Source organism: Camelus bactrianus, chromosome 15 (genome assembly GCF_048773025.1).
Source record: "Camelus bactrianus isolate YW-2024 breed Bactrian camel chromosome 15, ASM4877302v1, whole genome shotgun sequence".
NCBI lineage: Eukaryota > Metazoa > Chordata > Mammalia > Artiodactyla > Camelidae > Camelus > Camelus bactrianus.
Genome location: NC_133553.1, coordinates 40,742,504 through 40,770,224, shown reverse-complemented (window position 1 = coordinate 40,770,224; position 27,721 = coordinate 40,742,504). Strand labels below are relative to the sequence as shown.

General features: G+C 36.3%; 2 protein-coding genes across 7 annotated transcripts in view; both read left to right on the top strand.

The window, feature by feature from the left end:
• The window catches only part of MAP4K3 (mitogen-activated protein kinase kinase kinase kinase 3), a 155,582-nt gene extending 131,369 nt beyond the window's left edge, over positions 1–24,213 (top strand). For 3 of the 4 annotated variants that reach the window (XM_074378754.1, XM_074378755.1, XM_074378756.1), the window contains 12 exons: positions 1,362–1,446; positions 2,563–2,642; positions 6,618–6,678; positions 6,762–6,879; positions 8,453–8,511; positions 9,492–9,595; positions 13,478–13,649; positions 16,300–16,368; positions 16,448–16,540; positions 19,655–19,725; positions 22,039–22,094; positions 22,768–24,213. In XM_074378754.1, the coding sequence (XP_074234855.1) occupies positions 1,362–1,446; positions 2,563–2,642; positions 6,618–6,678; positions 6,762–6,879; positions 8,453–8,511; positions 9,492–9,595; positions 13,478–13,649; positions 16,300–16,368; positions 16,448–16,540; positions 19,655–19,725; positions 22,039–22,094; positions 22,768–22,855 (1,056 nt within the window). In that variant the 3' untranslated portion in view covers positions 22,856–24,213. Of the gene's footprint in view, positions 1–1,361; positions 1,447–2,562; positions 2,643–6,617; positions 6,679–6,761; positions 6,880–8,452; positions 8,512–9,491; positions 9,596–13,477; positions 13,650–16,299; positions 16,369–16,447; positions 16,541–19,629; positions 19,726–22,038; positions 22,095–22,767 lie in introns of all 4 variants that reach the window. The other variant, XR_012511878.1, reaches the window with a different exon arrangement.
• Positions 24,214–27,355: 3,142 nt separating this feature from the next.
• The window catches only part of CDKL4 (cyclin dependent kinase like 4), a 41,999-nt gene continuing 41,633 nt past the window's right edge, over positions 27,356–27,721 (top strand). For all 3 annotated transcript variants that reach the window (XM_074378753.1, XM_074378751.1, XM_074378752.1), the window contains exon 1: positions 27,356–27,507. The gene's annotated coding sequence lies outside the window, so the exon portion shown is untranslated. The remainder of the gene's footprint in view (positions 27,508–27,721) is intronic.

The window sequence follows — 27,721 nt, the reverse complement described above, 5'->3', positions numbered from 1 at the left end:
TTATCTCTTATGTTACAAAATAAAAAGGTTTTTGGGTGTAGAGGTCACCCCAGTCTAGCAGAGACATGCGCGCGCGCACACACACACGGATGAGAGTTCCTATTGGGCTACAAAGTGAAACTCCTGTATCAGGTATGCAGTTGACAGGGAAGAGCTGATAACTGTGGGCTAACTATAAATTTGATTTAACTTGGGACTGGTTTGATTGTTTTGTACCTCATTTTGTCATTCGGATTTTTAGGGGATTATCAGTACCTTAACATAGCAACTTTGGTACCTGTCTTAAGGATAATTGTGGGATTAATTAAATCATATAATTTCTGCCCTACACTGTAAAAACATTTTTTACTGGTATCCTACCACCTGGTAGTATTGCCAGCCTGTTGTTCTTTTTGGGGGACTATAAAATCTTTTAAAATATTGGTTGGTAGATTTCTATGAATAAAAAGGAAATCTTGGGGGGGGGTGTATCTCAGCAGTAGAGCTCATGCTTAGCATAATCCCCAGTACCTCCGTTTAAAAAACATTTTTTTTTTAAAAAGAAAATCTTAAGATTTATTATTTTGATTATTTTATGTTAATTTTTTAATCCATTATAGTCAGCTATAATCGCTCAAAGTATTATCCCCATAATTGTGAAGAAAACATTCCTGCTCTAAAATGATGTATAGTCCTGTTCCTCTGACCAAATATTTCTGTATTTTTCCCTCAAGTTCTTGGGAGTAAAAGTGATTAAATAAGTAAGCTTTCTTGTTTTTATTTATTCCAACCAGAACAGTAATTAACATTTTACTCTTTGAAGATCAAAAAAAAATGTTCAAATGAGTGACATATATTTCATTATAAGGTATTTATTATCTGAAAGGTTTGTAAATGGGCTTGACAAATCAATATTAACATCAAAGAATAAAGCTTTTAATTGAATCCTTCCAGGGAAAATAATCAGATAGCTCAGTGTTTTTTAAAAGTGGGTTTTTTGAGATTGAAGTACATATATGAATTTCAAATCAGTCGTATCTCTTCCACTTTGTCATATTAAATTCAGTGATTAATGCTATTTTTAGGCTTATGAAATAAGCACATTTTACCTTTGTAGAGATTATGATTTCCTTCTCACCAGAGACTACTGTATTGCTCTTAATGTGGAACATATAAGTAATATTTCTGTAAGCAAATTATTTTGCAGAATTAGTTACTATTACTGCTTTGTTTATTTCAGAAGATAGGAAGAATAAAATGACTCTCTGAAGTAAAACCTTGTATCATTTGACAGTTCTTGTGCCTGGAATCTCTGTGGTACCACTGTAAGACAAATGAGTAAGACTTTGTATATTTGTTTAGTTATTTTTTTGTTTTTCCAGATGGGTGCATGTTTTTCAAAGGTTTTTAATGGATGTCCCTTGAAAATTCACTGTGCAACATCCTGGATAAACCCAGACACAAGAGGTAGTACTATGCCTTTTCATCAGTTTTATTTACTTTCTACATATCTTCCTGAAAAAGAATTCGTTACAGTTTTTTAAAATATTTTAAGTTAATATGTTTCTCTGTGTTATTAGCAGTGTTTGAGGTGACACATGACGTTAAAATTTCAGTGTACTGTCACCATACCGATATGTTGAAACCATATACTCTGTGCCATCCATCTATGTAAAACATACATTTATTTCACAGGTAAAGAAAATGACACTCAAAGAGAGCCATTGTGCATAGCCGATCGGTAGTAGAGCTGCCGTTTGAACCCAGTTCCATCCTGTCTGACCCTATAGCTTATGCCTTTAATCTGCCAGTCCTCATCCTAAATATTGGGCAGTATAGGCATGCTCTTGGCATTCTGAGTTGTTCTCAGCGTACTTCAGCTTAGTCTGGAGAAGTTCTTCACCTGTTGTTTTTTGTTTGTTTGTTTTTGTTTCTGGGGGGGGCAATTAGATATGTTTGTTTGTTTGTTTATGGAGTTATTGGGGATTAAACCCAGGACCATGTTTTATATTATCATAAAAACCAATCAAACAGGAGCATGGTCAAACTTCTAATATCTTTTAGAAGATACTGAGTACCCTAGCAGGTATTCAAGTGTTAATTAGCTTTTTAAATAGGCAGTAGTCAGATCTTGTTTTTTTTCATGTTATGTTTATAATAACAGCCCATCTGCAAAAATATTTTAAGTCTATATCAGCTATTCTTGATTTGTATTCTGTATGTCAGTTGCACGTGATCCTCTCCCAAAAGGAATTTAGAAAAGGAACTGCAGAGTCTCTACCAGTCCTTAGCACCCCGTGATGAGTGAGGGGCCCTAGCGTGCCATTCTTCAAAGCTTCTTTTACATAAGTGTTCTTCACTGCTTTGAGGCTGATATTTGCATATAACTCAATTCATTGAGCTAGTGTTTCTGAGCACTTATTTGCATTAAAATAAAAAATACTGCTTAGAGACCATATGTTAATGTATATATAACATATGGTTATATATACACATGTTAATGTATATATACTTTAGATTATATAAATCCTTTTAAAAAATATCTTATATATCAAATTCAGTGGATTACTTTTGTTTTTTCAGATCAGTACTTGATATTTGGTGCTGAAGAAGGGATTTATACTTTGAATCTCAATGAACTTCATGAAACATCAATGGAACAGGTATGTTATTTTGTATTTTTCCTTTTGTTGAATTCTTAAGTTATTATATGTAGACACTAAATGAGAAATAAATTTCAGCGCTATGATTTGCTGCCTCTTTTATTCATAAAACCTTCCCAGAACATGTTCTGTTTACCAGATACTAAAGACACATTCAGAGGATTAGCCCTCACCTTTAGGGAGCTCATGCTGTAACAGAGGAAGCAGACATGTAAACCAGTAACTGCAACACACTTGGAGTTAGATGGCACACTCGGAGGGAGTACAAGATACAGGTCACAGAGGTGGCTATCACTAGCGCCTCCTGTGGGGAGATGAGAGACATAAATGGTGATGGTTGACAGACAGACAGAGGATAAACATGAAGGCATGGAGTCATGAACAGCATGGCATGGATGGGGAACCATGAATGGACACTTTGATTGGAGTATAGAATGAATGTAGAATAGTAACAATAAATGGAGCTGGGTGGGCAGGCAGGTGCCAAACCCCAGAGCTTTGTGAACCATGCTGATTATCAGATCTGTGTTTTAGAAATAACTCTTTGCATGGTGGTGAGAGATGAGACTAGAGACTATGGTTAAAGAAGTGTCTAGTCAGGGCAGAAGGAAGAAGGCAGAGAGGAAAAAATGGGGTTTGGAATTGTACGGGGACATTTTTGTCACAGTGACTTAGGGGAAGCTTTTGGCATTTAGTACCCAGGGGCCAGGAATGCTAAAGAACCTGTCTACAAAAATGATGATAATGATGACATTAATAGCTAATACCTATAGAAAGCTTACTATGTGCCAGGTACTGTTTTTAAATGCTTTACATATATTAATTTACTCAGTCTTCACAGTGACTCTTAGAAGTAGGTACCATTGTTATTATCATTTCAGATGAGAAACCTGAAGCTCAGGAAGTAGCTTTTCAAAGATCCCACAGCTGTCAAGTAGATGAACTGGGATATGGGCCCAGGCAAGCTGGCTCCAGGGTCCCTGTCCTTAAATACTTCATCATACTGTCTCTCCCACTTGCAGTGCTTCTGTAGAGAACCACTGGACTTAGAGAGGGATTAAAGAGCTAGAACTGGCCAAATTGAATGACCAGTTGAACATGAAGATTAAGGAGAAATCCGGGTTGACTTCAGGTTTCTTGAGTGACTGAGTGAATGACAGGACCTCCAGGCAGAGTGTAATGTACAGGAGAAGTCAGTTTGAAGGGAATGATGATGCATTCAGTTTGGTCATGCTGAGTTTTGGGTGCCTGTGGGATGTATGTATAATCCTCCATTCTCAGTATCAGTTGATTACAAACAAAATGGAGAGCAAAATCCATAAGTAATAATAATTTCTTTGTAATGAAATATACCCATCGTTTGTCATCACATTTTTTAATCGGATTTTTTAACTGTTCGATACACATACTTTAAATCTTTTAATCTGGGAGAAAGTATAGTGTGAAGTAGCTGAAAAATACATACGAAGTAGGGGAAAAAAGAAAAGAATCTTGTTATTTGTAATAATAAATAACTAATTCAAACGTGGTTAATATTTTTCTTGGATATAATAAGATACCTAAAAATCACAGTACTGGTATGAGTATTAATTGTACACAGCAAGACCAACATCATGGGGTAAGCATTTATCAACCTAGTTTAAGGGACTGTTGAGTGAAGGCACTCAACCCCACCCAGCGCCAGTCTGTAGTAACTCCCCTTCTTTGAAATTACACAACTGGGGTAATATTTTTTGAACTAAACATGCCCATCAAAGTGAAATATCTTCCCTCCCAGAGGAAGCCTATAGGAGTAGAGAATGTGAGTATACGTGAGATCTTGAGATTCTTCATCTTACTGTGAAATTGATTATTATGCCGTGAGTCTCCTAGATAGGGGAAGATGCTGAAAGGTGAGAACATGACACAGAACATGACAGAGAAATGATGTAAAATTTATCTGCTTTTATTATTTATAGCTAACATTTATTAGGCACTCAGTGTGCACCAGTCTTCTCAGCACCTTACATGGAGCATCGCGTTCACTCACCACGACAGCTCTATAGGATAGGTGCTCCGTTTTACAGATAAGAACACTGAGACACGGAGATTAAGCCAGTTACCCAAGGTCACAGTGTCTTTGAGAAAGCAGCCATCTGAATCTAGGCAAAATGCAGAACCCACTCTTCTTAATAGTGTACCTTTATTAAACTGATTATTTCACCCAGAAATAATTCACCTCTTTTGGTAAGGAAAGTAGACATTAAAAATCTAGAAGCTTTAGAATTTTACTGAACATGGTTAAAAATGAAAATCAGAAGTGAAATCCAATATTTAATAAAACTTTGCGTAAATACTTTTCCATGTTCCCTATGTTGATATTTATCAAAAGAATTTGTCTTAACCCTGGTACTTTATATGTGATTGTGTTAATAAACCCACTTATATTTACAAATATGTATTTTCATAATAAACTATAGGTTTGGTACTAGCAATGCTTTTTAAGTATGTATTTTTCTGAAAATAAACTCACATTTCAATCCTGAATTAAATGAAAATCAGCTTCTTGCTACTTTGACAACATGTACTGGTATGTGTCTTGGAGTAAGTTATTTCCCCTTCTTTTATCTGCCTAATTTTCTCAATGTAGCCAATGTATTCTCAATTCTATTGTGAAATTTTTATGAAGAGTATAAAGCAGGGAATGTTTATATATGTACTTTCAGTCTGAGACACAGTTATAATAGGCAAGTTTTCCAAAATTAAAACCCACATTGCAATGCCACATTTACTTGTTCGGAGAAATTACATGTTATATGTAGGTACATTTAGCAAATAAATGAAAGAATCAGATTTTATTTAAAATAGATTTTACTTTGTTTCTCCCCCTTTTATTATTACCTTCTTTTAATTATTCAGGGCCATCATTGTGACTCTGCGGTTTAATAATGTCCTTAGAGACCTCGATGTTTCATCATTCGTCTCTTCGTTCTTCCCATCACCTAACCCTCGTCCCCGTCTGTTTTGGAGTAACCTAGTAGGGACTGTCAGGGCAAACCCGTCAGCCAAGCTTGTTAAATCAGAATCCTTAATTACGTTCATCAGTCGTTCCCAAACCTCAGACTCTCCTGGAGGGCTGGTTAAAACGTAGATCGCTGAGTCCATCCTCAGAACTTCTGCTTCAGTAAGTCTGGGACGAACCCCAATAATTTGCATTTCTAACTTCTAGTAATGCCCAGGTGACGCTGATGTTGTGGGTTCAAGGACCACTTTCAGAACCACAGAACCACTCCCAATGAAATGTTAATGAGAGCAATTGTTTCTTCCTTCAAAATATATTAACTGTGTTTCATGAAACCCTCTTTTCTTTGCCCTAAATACGATCGATCACTTTAAAGCTTCCAGAGAGGTGCCTCTCAATTCTTATGTGCTGGATTTTAGTAATGAATTCCACATGTATGTCCTATATGATTTGTAAGTTTTCATCATATTTTCTCTCAGCCTATTTTTCCTCCATACCTCAAGTTTCCATATCCTGTGTTTCACTACACCGTGATCTTTTTTCTCTCTCCTCTGCTCTAAAAGCCATACATGTCCCATATGCCTAGATAAGGACATTTTTTTGGAAGTACACAAGAAAGTCTTAATTATTTAAAACCCCAGATCCAAAATAAAGGAATAGATGTTTGAAAATGTCCTTCACCCCATGTAGTTTGGAATTACGTAGTCCTTACCGTAAGGAGACTGGAGCTAATCATACCATGTTGAAACTTAGATAATGAAATTACACTGCTAATTTATTTTTCTTCCATATAAATGTGTATGTATGTATATCATCTTGTATTAAGTACCTTACAAAATGAATTTCTATTAAAAATAAGTTTCCTTTTTAAGAACTGGCCTATTGATATGACAGCACACATGGTTAGTATGTGCGTGTTTACACCACTGTTATCTGGTACCCTTTGTAAACTCTGTGCTTTTTTTTTTAATCAGCTATTCCCCCGAAGGTGTACATGGTTGTATGTAATGAACAATTGCTTGCTGTCTATATCTGGTAAGTTTTTTAGTTTTTAAATACCTTACAGTTGTTCCTGTTTATGTTACCAGTTTTTATGTCTTACTCATTTTTCTCTACAGGTAAAGCCTCTCAGCTTTATTCCCATAATTTACCAGGGCTTTTTGATTATGCAAGACAAATGCAAAAGTTACCTGTTGCTATTCCAGCACACAAACTCCCTGACAGAATACTGCCAAGGTAGCTGTACATTTAGTTGTATTTTCATCCATGGAGATAATGTTAATTTGTTGTAGAAAATAGTTATACTACAGAAACTGAAGAAGCGTTAAGCTTGGGGGTGTAGAAATCGTGTAACGAAAAAACTGCAAAAAGTAATATATTTTCAGAAACGTTTATCACATTCTTTTAAAATTTTCTACTTTATGCATTCCAATTACATCAAACATTTTCTTTCTAAATTTTTCATTGTTTTTCTGCAAGGTTAAAACTTTTTTTTTTCTGTAATTTTATGGTAATTTTATATCACAAAGTGCTTTAGACTTATTGTGTCATTTTGAATGAAATAAATTTTTCTGGAAGTATTTTCTAAACTTAGAAAGTGTAAATGACTTATTAAATGAAGATTTTTAATAGAATATAATTACTACTTAGAAATCGAAGTGTTCTGCTTTTCTACTTTCAAGGATTTTTAATTATGTTCTCTTCTTTTTGGTTATTATTATATTGGACCTCATTTGTTTAGTAAAGTTCTCCTGACTGGTATAAATTGTATTTTACAAAAATTTTATAATATAACCCTTCCTCCTTTGCAATATTAGTTGCAGAGAGAGTAATGTAGAACCTTAGCTTTTAAGTAGCTTGAAAATCTGTTGTTAATTGCTGAGTTTACAGTATAGCTAAGATTTATATGCCCCTTTGTGCACAGAAAAAGATTAAGTTTTTGATGAATATTATTTTAAAATATACTGCAAGCTTTTTTGTCTTAAAATAGATTACACTGAGTTTAATTGGATCTTTTCATCATGACTTGATAGTGGATTATGAACTTGATTTATTATACTTGTACTGTAATCTCTGTAGTTGGAGTTAGGGGTATGGCTCCTAGTCAGGGAGTTTCTTCCCATGTTGTTTACGTGCCCCTCTTTCTCTCCCAGCTGCCACTTTGTGCTGTTGTTTTTCTGCCTACTTATAGCATGTCTCCATTTTCTCCAATTTTCTGACTTTGATAATCCTAAAAATTCCTGTGAACTTAGAAACTGACCACCAAACTTTAAAAGTAAAGAGCCCCTAAAGAGTGTAACACGCATAAACTTTAATGCATTAACTTTTTTATGTCATTTTTTCAGAATAGAGGCCTATTCTTTTCCTAGTTTGTGGCTCATCTTTTTACTTTCTCAGTGGTATCCTTTGGTAAACCAAAGTTAATAACGTATTAAACAAATTCATTCAACGAATTGAATGCCACTCACAGTTTGAGGTGCTAGGGATCCATCAGTGAAAAAATATCAATTTAAGTGTATCAGTATTTTCCTGAATGATTTGTTTTTGCATTTTTAAAAGAAATCCCAAGGTTGTATTCTTCTAAAATCTGAATATTTTTAGTTTTGTTTTTCTTATTAAATCCTTAATCCATTTGGAATTGATTGGAGGAGGGATGAGAAAGTTACCCAATTTATTCTTATTTTTAACAGATGACCTATTATGTCAGTGCCAGTTTTTGAACAGTTCATCTTTTCCCCACTGATCTGTGACAGTACCATTATCATGTACTAACTTTGCCTACATGTATTATATATTCATTTCTATTTAGGAAATTTGCTGTATCAGCAAAAATCCCTGAAACCAAGTGGTGTCAGAAGTGTTGTGTTGGTAAGTAAACTGTCTGAAATCATGTAGCTCTCCTGCTTTGCAGAGTGTATCAGAAAACGCAGTAAGACGCATTTTTAAACCTAGTGTAGAACAGTACTACTCCAGGACATTCTGCCAGTAATAGTTTTATTTTTCCCCTTTAAGTAAAATAAATGTCTTGGCCATTCTATCTCCACGTAAACTAAACCTAATGTAGTACCTTGCACATACAGTTGTTTTGCAAAAATTCCTTGACTGGGCAAATGGAGAGAGTAGGATGACTTTACCACAGGACTTTATCACACCTTGTTCTCCAAGGAGCCTGTTACTTTTCATTCACCATTATTCACTCAGCGTGTATTTTCATACTTTTAATATGTGAAACCTTACATTTGTGATGTGAAGGTTATAGTCTTCCTGTTCACACACCTCTAGCCTAAAGCATCCCCACCCCCATAACAACTAGCTGATTTATTTGCATCTAACAAAAACAAAAAACAGTTTCCTTTCCTCCCTTAAAAAACTCTGAGACAATTCAGTTTTATTATTTGTAAGCCTGTCCTTGAGATTTGATTAGTGTCTTCATGTAGCTAAGCCCAAAATGTTACTGCCTCTGAACATTACTACCAAAAGCCCCCTGAATCATACCCCTGAATGTGCTGCAGCTCTCCATTTGGCGACTTCTCCCCAGACCTACTTGGACCCTTCCTTCAGAGTCTTGCTGCTTCAGCTAGTCTCCCTGCTGCCATAAGACCTAAAGTCCTTCTTCTCGCCCCCAGGCCCCATAACAACCAGCAGTTTCACTTGTGCTTACAAATAAAAATCCTGCAAATGATAAGGGAGTTTCCTACACTACCTGAAGTAGTGTTTCTTTTTTACTCTGCAGTCTAAGAAATTGAACTGGCAGCCAGATTTTGCTTGTTTGTTTTTAAAGCATGCAACTATTCCTGTAGGGACTTTGTATTATAAGAGAAGTTACATGTACTTTTTTGCCTTGACAGTGAGAAATCCTTACACGGGCCATAAATACCTATGTGGGGCACTTCAGACTAGCATTGTTCTATTAGAATGGGTTGAACCAATGCAGAAATTTATGTTAATTAAGGTAAGCATGAATATCAGCCTAAGTCATTTTTAGTGTAAAAGCTTGTCAGTTTTCCTGTTCTTTCAAGAAAACTTTTTTTTTTCCCAGTTAATTCTTAAGTTAATGTAATGATTTTGGCTATGTGGCAGAGTGGTGAAAATCTGCCCAATTGTAAGGAACTCAACTGGCCTGATCGAAGTTTTGAAAGAGACTAGACAAAGAGTTCAGAGTTACGGCAGTTAGAGGAGCTGGAAATAGTGACTCACACGTACAGTCTGATGTCAAGAACAGGAGGTGCTGAAAGAGCAGAGAAGTGTTACTTGAATATATTCTCTGTTGGCCTGCTCCATCCACTGCAGCAGAGACAACCTGTGCGTCGGCGTAACCATGCTGAGGGAAAGTCTTCGTTCTGGTTGTCTGCCTACCTGTTAACTTGCCCAGGCCTCCCCATGGATGGTTCTGTGTGCGTTAGTTTCTCTAGACTCTTTAATGGATATTCTTTAAAATGTTTAATATTAAATTTTATGGAAAAACTAACTTAAAATCTGTGAAGTGCTGGCTCAGTCACCCCAAGGAAATACCAGATGAATTTTTAAGCTATTTTATTTGCTATTTTATATAGATCAAGTAGTCTTATTTCATGAACATTTGATATCTCCATAGAAATTGGGATCAAAATAAAATTGGAGTGAATTCTTTCTAAATTGTATAATACAGAACCAGGGTGTTTAAAGTATTGGCTTCCTGTTATTTAATTTTATGAGTAACTAGGCAATCTAGTTTTAATTTTCACATCAGTATTTATTAACCTCAAAATTAACTAGGGCTAAAGAAATGAAAAAAGAGTTTAAAAAATTTAAAACCCATTGCAGTAGTGTTTCCACAGGTAAATTCACCGAAAAAAAATTCTTTAAACCAAAAGTTCAAGGGGAAAATAGCCTTATAAATTGTCCAGAGCAGAGCTGCTGAACCAGCCCATTTCCAGCCATGTTGTTTTGTTCTCAGTTCCTTTTTGTTCTTGCCTGTTTGGCAAAAGTGCATCCTAGAGGTGGGTAAAGGGTATGTAGTTGTTCCTCTGCAGCCCTTTGCTTTCCTGTCTTCCTTCCTAGTCTGTTAGCGATGTGTCCTTCTTGTTCCTTTCATTCGTAACCCCTGTCAGAATGACAGTTTCATTACATCAGTTGCTCATGGATACAGACAGTCTGATTAAACCTTATGAATGAATTTTGTGTATTACGTGATGTATTAAACCACTTAACCCTTTCTCCATTGAAGAGCACGCAGGAAAGAATATATACTTTGAAGACATGGGAAGTTTAATACCCATCCATATGTTCTCTTTGCCAGGTAGATAGATGATACCAGGGAACTTGGCCCTGACGAATGAGGTCTGCTGCTGATACTCTAGGATATTAGACCCACAGTAGAATTCTGCTTGCTGGTCCACTTCAAGACCTCTCACTTTTCCCGCTTTCCTTAAAATCCCTGAGCTTTAGGCCCTTATTTAGCTTCCCTTCATCTTAACCCAGCTCTCCTTTCTCTGTCTCTCTGCTCAGGACTTCTATATGTATATTTTGTAGCTATATTTGACATTATCTCAAGTGATATGATATATATTTTTTTTAATCAAATGCTTGGTTTTCCTTTTGGGGTATGAGAGTAGTTAGATTGATTGACTGACTGACCTGATTGGAGGTACTGGGGATTGAACCCAGGACGTTGTGCATGCTAGGCACACACTCTTCCACTGAGCTATACCCTCCCCCTTACGATATTTCTATACTACAACTCTTATCAGATGTATTCAAAAACATGCTTGTGCTATCTGTATTCTTCATGACATTTCTGAGAAATTTTTTTGCTTCACTAGACTATATTTTCATCATAAATAAAAGTTATAAATTGAAGCAAACACTTGTTACAAACCAGGCAGTGCTATTTAACTAGAGAGACAAAGATGAGTAAGATTATAGTCACTGCCCTCAAGGACCATCACCAGTAGCAACTGGAATTAAAACTATTATTTGGGAATCCTCTTCTGTTTATGATTCATACATTTCGTACATTTTGCTTAGTTACTGTTGGAGGCTAAGTAGAAGTATCCTCACTCTGTTGGTTTTCTTATTTGCTCAGGAAAAAAAAATTAAACAGAAGCATTATTTTCTTTCTGTCTTACTTGCTCTTTCCACATTTCAGAAAGAATTATTTAAAATGTTTTACCCTATTAAAAACAGGGCAGATTTTACCCACAGCATATCCCCCAGGTGGGACTGCTCCTAGAGAGGGTGTGGAGTAGGGGCAGCCCCCCGGCAGTTGCAGGGAAGGAAGGATGTGGGGACAGCAGGGGGACACAGAGCTTCACGTTCCAGCCATGAGGACCATGCTGTATCTCCTAACACTGGTAGTTACTATAGCCCCATTTCACCCATTTAGTTTCTCTAGAATTTACAGTGAGTTCCCAGATTAAAGAATAAGTCAAATTCAGTAGCTTTTAAAGATATTACAATAGCCATTTGGGAAATATAATGAAAATGCAGCCTATTTTTAAAAGCAACAAAAAATATAAAATATATTAAGAGTAGACTTAATATGTGTAAGACCAGTATATTTTTTATAAACAACCTTGTTATTGTAAAGAACATTGCTATCACCTCAGACCTCCCCATGGCACTCCCTACAAATCATTTTCCATTTTTATCATAATCATGCACCTCTAAACGTCAGCATTAAGTTTACCTGATTTTTCAACAATATGTAAGTGGAATCATAAAATATATATTCATTTGGGTCTGACTTCTTTTGTGCAGCATTACTGTTGGATGTATTACAATTTGTTCGTTTTCATTGAGCTCTAATTTCCCATCGTGTGACTGTGTCATCATTTTATCCATTCTACTATTGATAGGCATTTGGGTTCCATCCAGTTTTTGGTTATTCTGAGCAGTGCAGCTTGTGAATATTTTTGCATGTTTCCTGTGCGTGTATGTAGTGGTGTTCTCTAGAACAGATAACTAGGAGTGTTACTGCAGGGTTCTAAGGGAGGCATATCTTAGCATTAATGGTTATGTAATTAACCGATATAGTCGTACCAATTTGTACTCCCACCTTCTGTGTATGAGTGTTTGCTCCTCTCTGTTATTAATAACCCTTAATTAATAACCCTTGTTATTGTTGTTCTGCTGGTGGATGTGTATAGTAGCTTGTGGTTTTATTCCCTGATTATTAATGAAGCTAGCATTTTCCATCTATTTTTCCAAACTTTCAAAATAAGAATATATTTAGTCTCTTTGTAGCAAAATAAAAAATAATTTTAAACTTACATAAAATTAAAATCGGTTGCGTTATAACTAACTTAATTTACTAAGTTGAATCACTTGAAATACAGGGCTAAATTTCTTATTTGGGGGATTTTTCTGTCCACACTTGTAAGAGGAGTGTCTCTTGCTAATTAGCATTTCAGTTTTCTCATCCACGTTAGCTCAGTTGGATAAGAAGGCAGAGGAGTATTACTGAGATAGCATCAAATTGGGAGACAGGCGACTCTGCCACAAAGGGTGGAGGGGACCTGGAACAGCCACCCAGTTGCTAGGTCTCAGTTTCCACCTCTGAAAAAAAGAGGGTTGGACAGATGGTTTGTAGCTTCTTTCTAGCCCTAGTATCCTAAAAGCATGTGTTTTTTTTTGACTAAAAAAAATTTTACGGGTGCTTACCTTACAGTCTTTATAAAGATACTTCATAATTTGGATTTTTCTGCAAATCCTGAGTTTCTGTGAGAAGAAGCTGTATTCATAGTGGAGAGTACTATTTCATATATTTTCATAGAACTAAAATTGTCAATAGTGTTCTTATGAAATTATTTGGCTTTTGTTTTCCTTTGTTTAATATATCTTGTTTTTTTTCTAGCACATAGATTTTCCTATACCATGTCCACTTAGAATGTTTGAAATGCTGGTAGTTCCTGAACAGGAGTACCCTTTAGTTTGTGTTGGTGTCAGTAGAGGGAGAGACTTCAACCAGGTGGTTCGATTTGAAACAGTCAACCCAAATTCTACCTCTTCGTGGTTTACAGAATCAGGTTTGTGATTTTTATTAATTGTTAAGGCCAGTGTCTAGACTTGTTCGATAAGTATTAAATTTACTGTATCTTTCATTAGGCAAAAGCCATGCATAAATATCCAGTCTTGAATAACTTACCAAACTGGAAAAAGAGATGACATGCTTTGAAATAGCTAATTTGTGTGACACATTTAAAACCTACTAGTGATTCCCAAACTCAAGTGTGCGTCAGAACCTCCTGGCGAGGCCCTGCCCCCAGAGTTTCATTCAGCAGGTCTGGAGTGGGGCCTGAGACTTTCCATTCTGTAGGTTCCCGGGTGATGCTGATGACGTTAATACAAGAACCACACTTGGAGAACCACACATATACACACAAACCTCAGGCTAAGAGAAAAACTGATTTATATAAAAGGAAAAGCTGCACTAAGTATGGTGTATTTTCCAGTATATTTTTGTAATCGATACACAGGTATTACCCAGTAACCTTAATACATACTTTTAATGATTTATAATTAGGATAGAAATTATAAGTAAATAGTAAAATACTTCCAAAGTATTTGAGGGTGCTTGAAAATAATTCTTTTATATAATTTATTCCCTTAAATTCTGATCTATGTTGCCCAGTTGCATAATAAATCCTCCCTTTGTAAGTTGTGTCTTAGGAAATACTATCTCCAGTTAATAAGCTTTTTACAGAAATTTGATTGTTGTTTGAAACCTTCAGTAGTATTGTTGCAGTCCACACACATTGGCAAAACTTGAGTTTCATGGTAAATAAATCTGATTAAACTTTCATACTTAAAAAAAATGACCTTAAAGGCCTTTTTAATCTTTACTTTTAAAGCACTGTGTTTGTTATGAAGCTCCTTTTGCTTTTTTCTCTTTGAAAATAACACTGTACAATGTTTTGCTATAAAATAGACAGTGGCCATTTTAGAAGATAATTTTTAAAGGTCTGGCAAAAGCCCCTTTGTGTCAATTAGTCAGGAGTTGGTTGGAAGCCTGGAATAGCGTTCACAAAAGGGAAAAAATTAAGAGACTGAGGTTTTTTGGCATTGACAAAAAAAAAAAAATGATGACAAACACATTCACAAAAGTCTAAAGACAATTATATGGCTTGCTAAAACCCAGAACCCAGGAAACTCGAACCAGCTTTCCTTCCAGGACACATTACTGAAGGAAAACATGGCCGTCTCTTGGCAGAATTATGTGGCTTCTCTTTGGCTTCCCCAAACTCACTGTTAAATTTTCCCTGTAGACACCCATCTTCCCTTGCAGACACAGGACGAACTCCTGCTTTCTAATCTCTTCCTCCCTGTTTAACAGGAAGGGATTGTTGGCTGATTAATATTTTATTTAGCGAATTTCAGTTGTCTTATTTCTCCAAAGCACTTTAGTTTTAAATCCCTTCCCACCAATTGTTGAATGAAGGGCTTCATTTCCTGACAAAAGAATTTTGTACCTTCCTTGCCAGGAACTTTTGATTACTTCTCTTACCATAATGAAAGCCCTTTCTTAGGTGTTAAGCATAATAAATATAATTCAGTCTGGTTTTTAGATGATAGAATAGAAGAAGAGAAAGAAAGTATGTCTAGGGTTTTGTATCAGCTGAAATCATAAGCTAGTGGCTTCCTAAGCTCTGCTGCACACTAGAACCCACCTGAGAAGCTTCTAAACCTCCTGATACGTCAAGTCACACACACCCTCAATTAATTAAGAACATCTGGTGGCAGCTGGGCATCCAGATGATTCCAGTGTTCAGGAATTAATGTTATAAGCAATTTGTGAATCTTATTTTCCTGTCTTTCTAATAATGCTAGACTGGCTTCTTGAACTGATTCTTAATTTTCACCAAGTGTTTAGGAGTTACAAAGTTCTGGCTGGCCTAATTTACTGGAGACCTGTTCCATATCCTTCCAAACCTAGCTGTGGAAGTACCAGGTCTAAAATAGTGTGAGGGTCTGAAATACAGCATTCCTTGGGTTTATTAAGATTCTAAACATATAGGAAGGAGAAAAGAGGCAGGCTAGACTTTGGATCAGACCCATTCTCTAGAAACCAAGCCCTATAGCTCAGTAGTTTCAATTCTGATGTTCATACAAAGCCTGGTATATCCTGCCTTTCACTTCCTGGAAAACTAAGTCATCTAAACATTTTCCGTTTGTAAGAACTTTGATGAGCCATTATAAAAATAATGCCTCTTTGTGTTTTTATAGTACTTCATACTTCTCAAAGTACTTCAGTATTTTTATAACTCATTTGTTATTGAAGTAATTTGTTTGACTCTAATTCATTCAATAAATATTTATTGCATGTGCTCGACACTAAGTATAATGATGTACAGAGCACATCCCTGGCCCTCTGAGCTTCAAATCAGAAACTAGTCATAGCATAATGTAGAAGATTAGACATCTGATTTCACATATGAATAAAATAATGACATCACCAGTAGTAGTGAAGTAGCTAACCCTCTGTGAAGCACTCACGTCGTTTGGCACATCTGTCAGTGTTTGTACACAGCCGCCTGCCTCAACCACTACATATATTTAGCTAAAAATGTGTATCCATTTCAAATTCAGTGACATTCAGGATTTTTTTTTTATTTATTGTTTCTATGCTTTAAATATTACTACTTTCTGTAAGTTTTATCAAAGTTGTTTGTGTTGCAGATACCCCACAGACAAGTGTTACTCATGTAACCCAGCTGGAGAGAGATACCATTCTTGTATGCTTGGACTGTAAGTTTTTGTTTACGAATATCTTATTTTAATAATATTTCTTTTATCTTAGTTTCTGAGTGACTTTTTTTCTCTCTAGGTTGTATAAAAATAGTGAATCTCCAAGGAAGATTAAAATCTAGCAGAAAACTATCATCAGAACTCACTTTTGATTTCCAGATTGAATCAATTGGTAAGCCAAAGTTTTCTTTCTTGTTTGATTGCATTATAAGCTGCTCAAAATAATTTATCTGATAATTATTTGAAATTATAAAAATGTATTACTAAGGACTCATTTTTTTAAATACAGAATATAATGAATATGAGATGAATATCAGTCTTTGCTTTTACACATTTTCTAAAATAGTTTAATATAATCTGTAAATAATATTATCTTCTCTACAGAATTAGCATTTTCAGAATAATTAAATATCATTTTTCATAACCTAGTTATGAATTTCCGTTTTCTCTAGGCTCCTATAGAGTTCCCCTATAAGTACTTTAAAATTTAGTCCTTAGTATAGTCCATTGTATTTTTGCTGTTGTATCTACTGATCAGAGTATAAGTACATGGAAAGTCCTCTTGCCATTTTTACATTTTGCTTGATAAGAGTTTTTTCTGAAAAAGGATTTCTTTTAGAATCAGTATTCTAAGATGATTGCATTCAGGAAAAATGAGGTTAAATGACCATAATAGAGAGAATGCTGGGGAAAATGAGTGACAATTAATCTAGCTATACACAGTTTCTCTGATGTCCTCTGTCAGTAAAGACACTTGCATGTGTATGCATCGGCAGAAGGGAGGGCCACGGGCAGATATTTTATTTTTCTTATTCCTAGTCCTCTTTTTCACTCTTTCCCCCAATTAGAGTGCCTCTCTCCCAACAAGCAAATGTTGATGATAATAACAAGTCAGTTTTGAGGGACATCTACTTGAGAGGCTACAATGGATTCTGTATTTAAAAACACAGAGCAGGGAGGGGAGAAGGATATAGCTCAGTGGTAGAGCATGTGCTTAGCGTGCACAGGTTCCTGGGTTCAATCCCAAATACCTCCATTTTAAAAATAAATAAATAAACAAACAAACAAACCTACTTACCTCTCTCCCCCCGCCCCCTCCCTCCAAAAGGGAGAAAAAAAACGCATAGCCAGATCAAAAACCAAGACGTAGAACAAAAACTCAAAGTAATATGCAGGCCTGAGGCCAACAGACCTGCCACACTCCTGGGTGATAAAGAAGACTAACAGCATCCCACAGGAGGTGGGGAGCCAGAGCCAGGAGGCACCTCCTAATTAAGACTCCACCCACATAAGGCCTGGTGGTTTTGCAGGTGATTTTTACCCACCTTTAGAAGAAGAGATAATCCCTATCCTATACAAACTGCTTCAGATCGTAGACAAAGAAGAAATGGGGAATAAATCGGTTTTTAACATTGATGCTAAAATCAATAAAATTATACAGAAAACAAAATTATCTGATCTCATGAAAATAGATTTTGGGAAATCTAAATAAAATACCAGCAAATAGAATTCCATATTATCAAATAGTAGGCTTTAATCTCAGAAGAGCAAAGATGGTTCAGTATTAAAAAGTTTATTTATGTAATATAGCACATGAAAGGTTAAAAGCAAAAAGTCATGTAACTCTTCAGCAGTTACACCAAAAGCATTCAATAAAATCTGTCATTTATAACTTTAAAAAAACTTCTTAAAAATTAGGAACAGAAGGAAATACCCTTCATCAAGCAAAGCCTATTAAAAATATCATGTTTAAGGGTTAAAGTAATTCCCATTAAGCTGGAGAATGAAATAAGGATGCTTGCTCTCATCACATTTCAACATTGTCTTATTAGACAGGAAAAGGGAACTATGAGGATTAGTAAGAAATAAGTAAAAATAAAAATCCTTTTTTGCTGATGGAATGATTATCTACTAGAATATACAACTCTAAACTATTAGAACCAATAAGAGAATTTAGAATTGCTAGATACGAGTAACAGAGATGATGGCTTTCTGATATGCCAGTAAGATATATAGGAATAAATGTAATCAAATATATCTAGAAAATCACAAATTATTGTTCAACAGCATAAAGAAGATTTGAACAAACAAACTACACCATGTCCATGGATAGGAAGACTAAATATGAGAAAGATGTCAGTTCTTCACAAATTAATCCACAAATTCAGTGTATTTACAATAAAAATCCCAATAAAGTATTATGTGCCACTTGATAAGCTATCTTAAAATTCACATGGAAAAGCCAAAGGCCAGGAATAGTGAAATAAATTTTGATGAATACTTACCCACTTGATATTGAAACTTACTATAAAGCCTTAGTGATTTAAGACAGTGAGGGATCAACAGAGAGATGAACGTAAAGAAGAGTGGAACAGAAGAGAAAGCTCAGAAGTACGTGTGAATGGAAAGTTGTATCATATGTCAGTGGGAAATGATACACTATTCAACAAATGATTCTAGTACAGTTGTTTATCTGCAGGGGAACAAAATTAGATTTCTTCCTCACTGAATACACACAAAAGTATGTATTAAATATGTAAATACAGAAAGCGAAGGTAAAATTTTTAGAAGGCACATTTTTGCCTCTTTCCCAGTAATTCTGTTTCTAGATATCTTCCCCAAGAAAATTTCGCACATGTATTCCAAGAAAAGGTACAATAATGTTTATTGCAGCATTGTTTGTAATAACAAAAAAATAGAAACTTCGTTTGGTTCATCATACCAAATGTAGGAAAGTTGGAAACATTCAGTATAAAGTTTACACTGATAATGTGAACTTACTATGTTGTAATAGTAAAAACATGCATGAGATAACATTGCTGTCTCAGGGAGGAGGGGAAGGCTGGAATGGAACCAGAGAAGGAATATATAAGCACGCTAGCTGTATTCATTTTTATTTAAAACAAAAAGCAAATATGGCAAAAGGTTAGGAGAGTGGAATGGTGGATACATGTGTTTTTATGCTATTCTCATATTTTTCTGTATGTTTGAAATATTTTATTTTAAAATATTGTTATTTTATCAAAGCATACAGCAAAAAAGATATTTTCAGTGAGTTTTATTTTTCTTGTCAGAAAAATAAATCAGCTGTGTATAGTACTTACGCTACATAGTATATGCTGTATAGTTCTGAGCGGTGTAGTAAAGATGCCATTATAAATACGGAATGACTAACATTTGTTACTAATTGAGATACTGCTATGCGAGATAGAAAGAGGGATGAAATGATGCTTATCAGTTGAACTTTTGTACTATTAACAGTAACTGAGCTGTTCTTGCCTGCTAGTTTGCCTGCAAGACAGTGTGCTAGCTTTCTGGAAACATGGAATGCAAGGTAGAAGTTTTAGATCTAATGAGGTAAGTAATCTTTTTTAAATTATGTCCATTAACTATTATGTCCTGATAATAGTTAAATTATCAGATTCTACATCAGTTTTCTTTAACTTTGGAAAATTCCTAATTGGTACAAGGAATACTTGACTTGCTAATACCTTTATTAATATTTTCAGTATTCAGTCCAGTGATTAAAATTAGTAGCCCATACTTTATAGCCACATCTACCTCTCTCCACTCACCTGAACAACTTCCGTGCACATTACATGCTTCCAGATAATCACCCTCATATGCAGAACAGGAACTCCCTAAATACTGTGGTTTTCTCTCAGCTTTCCCAGACTGTCACCTGGAATGGGATGGCCGATGCTGGCTCTCTCTACTTTGTATGTCAGAAATAATGACCAATGCAGGCTATCACTAAAGGGTTCTGCATTTCTCTTGAAGCCATCTTGCCTCCTATTTCTGTTATCCTTATTCACTTGACATTTATAAGATTCTTTGCCCATTTCCTTTCCCTTTTCCCTAATCTTTTATTAATCTTACTCCTTTTTATTAGATAGCTTACCTGTATCTCCTTATCTTCTTACCTTAATTTAACTCCAGGAATAATTTAACTCCAAGTCATACGATGTATTCAGTTCAGTTTAACGTTTACACAAGAAAGTGCTGAGGTTTCAAACATGAACAAGACTTGGTACTTGCCCCCTAGAATATTACAGGCCAGTAAAGTCATCCTAAGTTTTTCCATACCCCCCAGCCAATTTCGGTAGTATAACTTTCACTTGAGCATTAGAGGGAAAGGAAAACCTTAGGTGCCCAAAGCGAGAAAATAGCTCATTTGTGTTTTAAACTGTCATTCATTAAGCTCAGAGCATTTCTTCTAACCAAATGAGCAGTGCAGAAGAGTGATCACGAGCGTGGGTACCAGGGGAGACACCCGGTTCAGTCTCAGCTCTGCTCTTCAGTAACTGTGTGACCTGGCATATCACTTCACTTCTCTTTACCTCTGTTTTTTCATCGTGAATTGAGGATAACAACATGGCATTTCCTTCATAGGGTTGCTAAGGTTAAATGAAAGGAAGCCTGTAATGTGCTTAGCATAACGCCTGGCCTACAGTAAGTGTTCAAGAAAGGTGGCTGCCAGTATGTTTCTACGAGTAATTCCCACAAGAAGGCTCACTTCTCAGGAAGATTTTTTAAAATCACTTGAAGCAGTGGGGGCTGGAGATAAGAATAGTCAACAGCTAATGAACACCAGGCAGAGGAAGAAAGGCATCATAGGCGGGATACAAGAGAATGGTTTAAGAAAACACAAGTTCGCCCCCAAAAGTCACCTGCAGGGCTTTTTCAAACATAAGCAGCCCTTACTAAATACAACCCCTCCAAAAATGGTATGTCCCTCTAGTAGGCAAACCCCAGAACACATCGACAATCAGTCATGATGAGCCACTATTATAGCATGTTGTGTCCTTCAGGTGTGCTGAGTCACAAAAGAAGTCAAGAATCACCGACTGTTGTTTCCAGAATAATCAGTTTCAAAATCAAATGTTTTTTCAGCCTGCCAAATTTAGGGGAGAAGCTACTGCCATTATAATTGGGAATGTTTTGCATTCAGTAAGCAGTAAATGGTGGGTTTCTCTTTCCCCTATAGGCTTTTCTTACTCTCCTGTAGGCTAACTCCCCAACTAGTAACTGTTGGGGAGTCACACCGAGGACTTTAGGACATACACCATCAGAAAATATTATTTCAAGAGGCTGGAAAAGGGAATTATTATTCCTTAGCTAGGCATTATATCCACTAACACTTAAGAGAATACTGCAAGATACCAATGCAAGGTAGACATTATCTGTCCTACTTTGCTGAATTACAAACAAATTGCATACCTTGCATAATTATCACAGCTGGTAAGTGGGAAACCTGGAATTTCAACTTGAGTCCTGAGTTTGTCCCATCATAGCACATGGCAGCCTTTTAAGTAAAAGGACCAGACCAAGTGGCTTACTGCTGCAGGAGTCTTGCTGTTAGTACAAACATAAGTGAGGTTTCTGATAAATAAAATGGACTAGGTGCTTTGCTTTTAAATTTTTCCCTTGAAGTCTGTATAACAAGTAAATGGTTTCCCACTGTCATGCTTTATGATTAATTGAAAAGTAGCCACATTTTTCCTAGACTAACAAATGGATGCACCTGTGTGCTGCCTTAACAAATTAACAGTCATAAAGAAATCTATTTCCATTTTAGGAAGTATGTTTCTTTTCTTTAGTGTTATAAATTAAATGCCCATATAAAATTCTGTGCCTTTAATTTCAGAAATTGATATTTTAATTGAACAGGTAACACAAGAAATTTCAGATAGCACAAGAATTTTCAGACTGCTTGGATCTGACAGGTATGAAAAGGGGTTATATTAAATACATAGTTCTACACGTGTTTTATAAATCCAGCATGAAACTGGTTTCTTTTTCAAGAGACTTGAAATTTCTGCAGTAGTATATTCAACATTGTATTTTTCATATTATAAGAATTCACAGGTCAGAAAGTTATAAAGCCTTTGGGAATGTGTCTGACCTTCCAAGTAGCAGGAATATACAGATCTGTCAGTACTAGTTTTGCATTAAACATAATATTTAAAGTATGCTTTATAGCACAAGAAAGAGGAGGTACTGTATGCTAGCAAACAGAAACATTTTCAGTTTTAGTACCAAAAAGGATTTGGGGGTTCTATTCTGATTTACTTTCTGATTCTTGAACTACAGATTCCTTTTGGAATTTGTAATTGGAATTAAGTTCTCCCAAATTATTTCTACTACAGGTTTGCCCTGCCTGACTCTTAGAACAACACTGGCTTAGAGGTGGGAGGTGGTGGGCGGCAAAATTACTTCCCAGAGCTGGAATTGACTCTTTAATCACAGTGATTTGCAAGTGATTTCTGCCCACAAGTCAAATAACCAACATTTATTAGAGGCATATAATGAAGAAGCAATGGGAAAATTTTCTGCTAACATGAGTTTTCAAGAGTAACTTTGTTTTGTTACATGTTTTTTGTTTGTTTACTATTTTAGGGTCGTGGTTTTGGAAAGTAGGCCAACTGATAACCCCACAGCAAATAGCAATTTATACATCCTGGCGGGTCATGAAAACAGTTACTGAGAGATGTTGTGCTTTGACAGTTAACTATAGAAAGAACGAACACTACCACTGCAACATTAACGGATGCTTGAAGCTGTACAAAAGCTGCAGTAACCTGGCTTCAGTTACTTGTAATTTATTGTGGCATGAGATAAGAGGGGGAAATTGTGTGTTTTAAGTGGTATGGATATATTTAGCATACTGAACCACACAAGTGCTTTTTCGTTGTTATGTAATCTTTGTATATACAGGCAGTAATTTTTCTGTGAAACTTCATATTGCTGAAGACATACACTAAGAATTTATGTAGATAATGTACTTTTATGAGATGTACAAGTAAGTGTCTTATCTGTACAGATGTAAATGTTGATGAAAATGCAATTGGGATTAATATTTTAAGAATTCTTTAGTATATTGGGTGTGGCTGTATTACAAAATGGGATGCTGGCAATGAAACAGTACATTTAACACTATTGTATTTTTATTATATGTAATTTAGTAATACAAAGATAAATCTTGTAACTTTTAAAATTGTAACAGAGGCTGTAATCATTTTATAATCTTGTTTTTAATTTTAATGCAAGTACACTGGTGTGTTTATATTTGCACAAAGTATTGATATGTGATGTATTAAGTCACAAAAGTAAGCTGTGACATTGTCAATGTGCATTCAGCTCCACAACATCTTTTTTAAATGTATTTGGATTGTTTTCTACGTGAAGCAAACCAATTAACCCTCTGTCGTAGTAACTGGTCTTTTTATATTTAAGCAGAATCCTGTCAGATGGCTTGTCTGTGCTTAAAAACAATACCTTTGGGAAATTTTTGAATCACAGAATAGCGGTACCGTGATGTAACACTGCAGTTGTTGGCCGAGTTACAGTATGCACAAAGTATAAGCATATCAGAGAGTCCACACTAAACATTTCATATAATCACTTTAAAGAACTATGACATTCCATAGAGTGAAGTGGTTCAAATTTCTAGTGGAATTTTTACTTTTGTTGGCCTTATTTTATGATCATTTTCATGTTTCTTTTGATTTAGAATATTTAACACATGGCCAAAATAATTTAGTTACTACCTCATATAAACAATGTAATGGTTACTACACATCACAGGAACTTGGTTTTGGTCAAAGTCATTTTTGATTGCTTTTTTCCAGTGGAATATGTATATACCAAGTTTTAGCAAAATGAACACTTTTGGCTCTTTTTTGGTATATGTTCTTTATATTTTAATGTGAGTATATACACTAAGAACAAACTAAATTGTGATTTAATGGTCTTCATTTATTTTAATTGACAATGCTTTTAAATATGTTCATGATTGTACATAGTGTAAAATAAACATGTTTTTTAACATGCTGTTGTATAGTAGCTCGTCATCTGGCTTAATCTGTATATAGTGAGACTAAAACATATTAAGGAGAAAATTTTTTTAATTATTCTGCATTAAATCCTTAGGTGACCATTCTGATCCCTCAGCTCATGAAATTTTTATTCAATCTGTTCATCTCAGTTTCATAAAGGACTGATATTCCCTCATTTGAGAAAAGGGCATCTTTTGTAGAATCTTCAACTTCCTGATCAGGAAAATCAGTAAAACATTCGTAATCTTTTGGTTAGAGCAGGGATTGGCAAACTGCATTCCTCAGCCCAATCCTATTCAATGCCTATTTTTATAAATAAATTTTACTGGGAAACATACTCATTTACATGTTGTCTGTATAGCTGCTTTTGCCAAAAATACAGTTTTCCCAAATAAACTGTATGGCCCACAGAGCCTAAAATACTTACCATCTGCCCCTTTATGGACATAGTTTGCTGCTTCCTGGGTCGGAGAACAGAAGGGAGAGTGTTGGGAATGCAGTTCCAGAGGCCGGAGAGGGGATGATTCGGTGGGAAGAACTGTGCTGGGAGCAAAAGGTGGCATTTCTACTCCTGTGAATGCTCCTGCCTGTTGTTACCACCTTTGGTGATTGACTTGACTCCAGAACAGTTTCTTTATGTAAAAATGTGACTTCTAAATCATACAGATGTTAATAATCATAGCAGTTGTGTACATTTATCACTTTTCCCAAATACATTGTGACTAATCTTAACATTAATAACTGAATAATGATTTTCAAAAACATGTCTTTATCAGTATAACATCATCATCAGTTTGTTGGAAAAAACAGGCTCGTGGAAAAGATTTTTGAGAAATCAGTATTCTATCCTTGCCATTTATTGACAACGTTGTTGATCCTTTTTCTGGGCCACTGTTTTTTTCTAGTGTCTAAGTCCCATAAATTATATAAAGGGTCACATCTCAAAAAACTTAACCATCACGTTTAACTGTCAAGCATTTCAAAATACTTACAGAAAATAAAGTACACAACTGGTTGTGTGTTATACATGGGCTTTTTAAATCTAGTGACCCCTGGAATCAATTTTTGAGGATGAGGCCCAATAACCTGTATTTTTATGAAGTTGTACAAATGATTCTGATATGCAGCCCTCCATGAGAACCACTGGCCCGACACTGAATTTAAACCAGTGTTTCTGAGTGTGGTCCAAGTACCACCTGCCTCAGAAAGAAGAATCTTTGATAACATAAAAATGGAGATTTGGGGGCTCCACCCAGTAACTTTTGATTGAGGCCCTTTATTCACTCAAAAGGAAGAGAACTACTAACTGAAATGTTGGAAACAAACGATTTCATCTTCACTGAAATTCAAAGCTGTCTAATCTTGTTAGCTAGTTTCTTAGACGGTGTTAAGAAGAATGAGATCAGTTGTTCCTGGGCCTGTTGGCATCATTCATCTAGCAAGTGGATCACTGATTTCAGTAGAGACAAGGAAATAAAGGACAGGTATCAGTTTTCACCATTGCTAGAAGAAAGGTGGAGGGAAGTGTGCTATATGAAATAATGGGTAGACACTAAGAGTATTACTTGAGGAGACATAGTAACAGGAAGTGCCCAGTGCACGTATGTGTGTGCCAGGTGTTATTCCACTTGCTAAATTTACATAGATTGTCCCAGTGAGGTGCCAGAACAGCCCGGTGAGGGAGGAATTGTTAATGCCACTTTACAGATGAAACTAGGCCAACACAAAGGTTAAATAACTTGCCCAAGAATATAGCTGGTAAGTAGTAGAGCTAAGATTTGAACCTAGGCACTTAGTTCAAGGTGTATATTCTTAACTACTGTACCAGACTGTAGTACCCAGAATATATACAGTATATCTACTACCCTCGGAAATACATTCTAGCATTGCTCCCCTGCAATTAGACTTACTTTCTCCAGGAATTGGATTTCAAATTCTGATCTTCACTGTCTCTTTGCAGCAAAAGAGAAATTAACTTTCTGCCTTAATTGTTTGCATTTTCTTTATTCAGTGTTTTTATGTAAGAATAAAAAGATTTGCATATAATTAATTAATTTTACAGTTAAAGCTTATGAAATAAGTCTAGTCAAAACTCATTACAAAGACTTTTTTTTTCTTTTTTTTTTATTCTTGTGAAGTAATTATTTAACCAACATGCATTGATCACTTACAATGGATTGAGGCACTTTACTGGCACTGGGGAAAAGATGGAAAAGGCATCATTCCCAGTATTCCAGGAGCATGCTTGGATGAATAAAGATAAATTTAAGGAAAGGTACAAAAGGCTGTGCCTAATTCTGCTTTGGGAAAAGGAAAACCTTTGTGTAGAACATTATATATAAACCAAGCTGTTGATAGATGAAGAAGAGTTTATCGAGTGCAGAAAAAAATCAAGGTAGGGAGCTGTGGCTAGACTAAGCCATATGCAAAAATACTGCATGTTCAAGGAAAAGTGATGCTAAATGCAGCTGACCTTAAGGTGTGTAGAGCAGAGTAACAAGGCCTGAAGCTAGAAAAAAAGGATGGGCCTCATTGCGAAGAGCTTCCTAATGAGAAAAGTAGATCCCGTAGTCAACAGTTACAGAAACTGTAGGGATCAGGTTCCATGAAGATGAAAATAGCCATTGGGTTTGTACCTAAGATGATGGCTTGGATCCCTACTGAGAAAATTATCTATGTAGCATGATGAGGGCAAAAATGATAAAGAGAAATAAGTTGACGTCAGTTTATGTAAATTTGAGTTTAGTGGGAGTTATGTTTGGTCTTGAAAGAGGAAGGAGATAAAGGTTACTGGTTTGGTTTTGTTTCTGAAGGTGGGAAATTAGAGCATATTTCTAAGTACATGAAGGAAGTGGAGAATTGAAGATGAGAAATGCCCAGGCAGGGAAATGGACTAACTTCAACGTTTACATGGGCTTAATCTTTGTGCTCCTGAGGCCTTGGAAAGGAACAGTGTTATGGAAAAGCAGTTAAAACGTTTCCCGAGTGCCTCCTTCAAGGCATCTTGAAAGGGTTCTCCGAGGAGAGATTGCTGCCGTGTCCACACTTCAGGGCTCAGCCCAAAGATGAGCCACCAAGATGCTGAGCCGGGCGCGCGGGCTTCCCCTGCGGCGGGTGCCAGCGGAACCCGCTCCGGAAGCCGCAGGGCCCGCGCGGCCCGAGCGTCCGGTTGCCCGGGAGACGCAGCGGCGGGGGCGCTCCGGAGTCGCTGCGCCGCCGGCTGTCTGCGTCCCGCGTCCCGCGCCGGAGTCGGGGCCGCCGGGGCTGCTCGGGGCTGCGTCGCCGTCGCCGCGTCCGCGCCGTAAGTGCGGGTGCCGCCGGCGGCGGGCGGGGGCCGGGTGGAAGCGGGTCGGCGCGGGGGATTGGAGAGAGAAGTGGAGTGTGGATGGAGGCTCCTAGAAAAGGCTCCTGAGAGAAGGGGAGCGCGAAAGTCTTCCCCTTCGGCGGCCTCTGGCGGGACAAGCAGGGGTGGGGGCGAGGGGCAAAAGGTGAAGAGTAGCTCCCGCCGGAAAAAC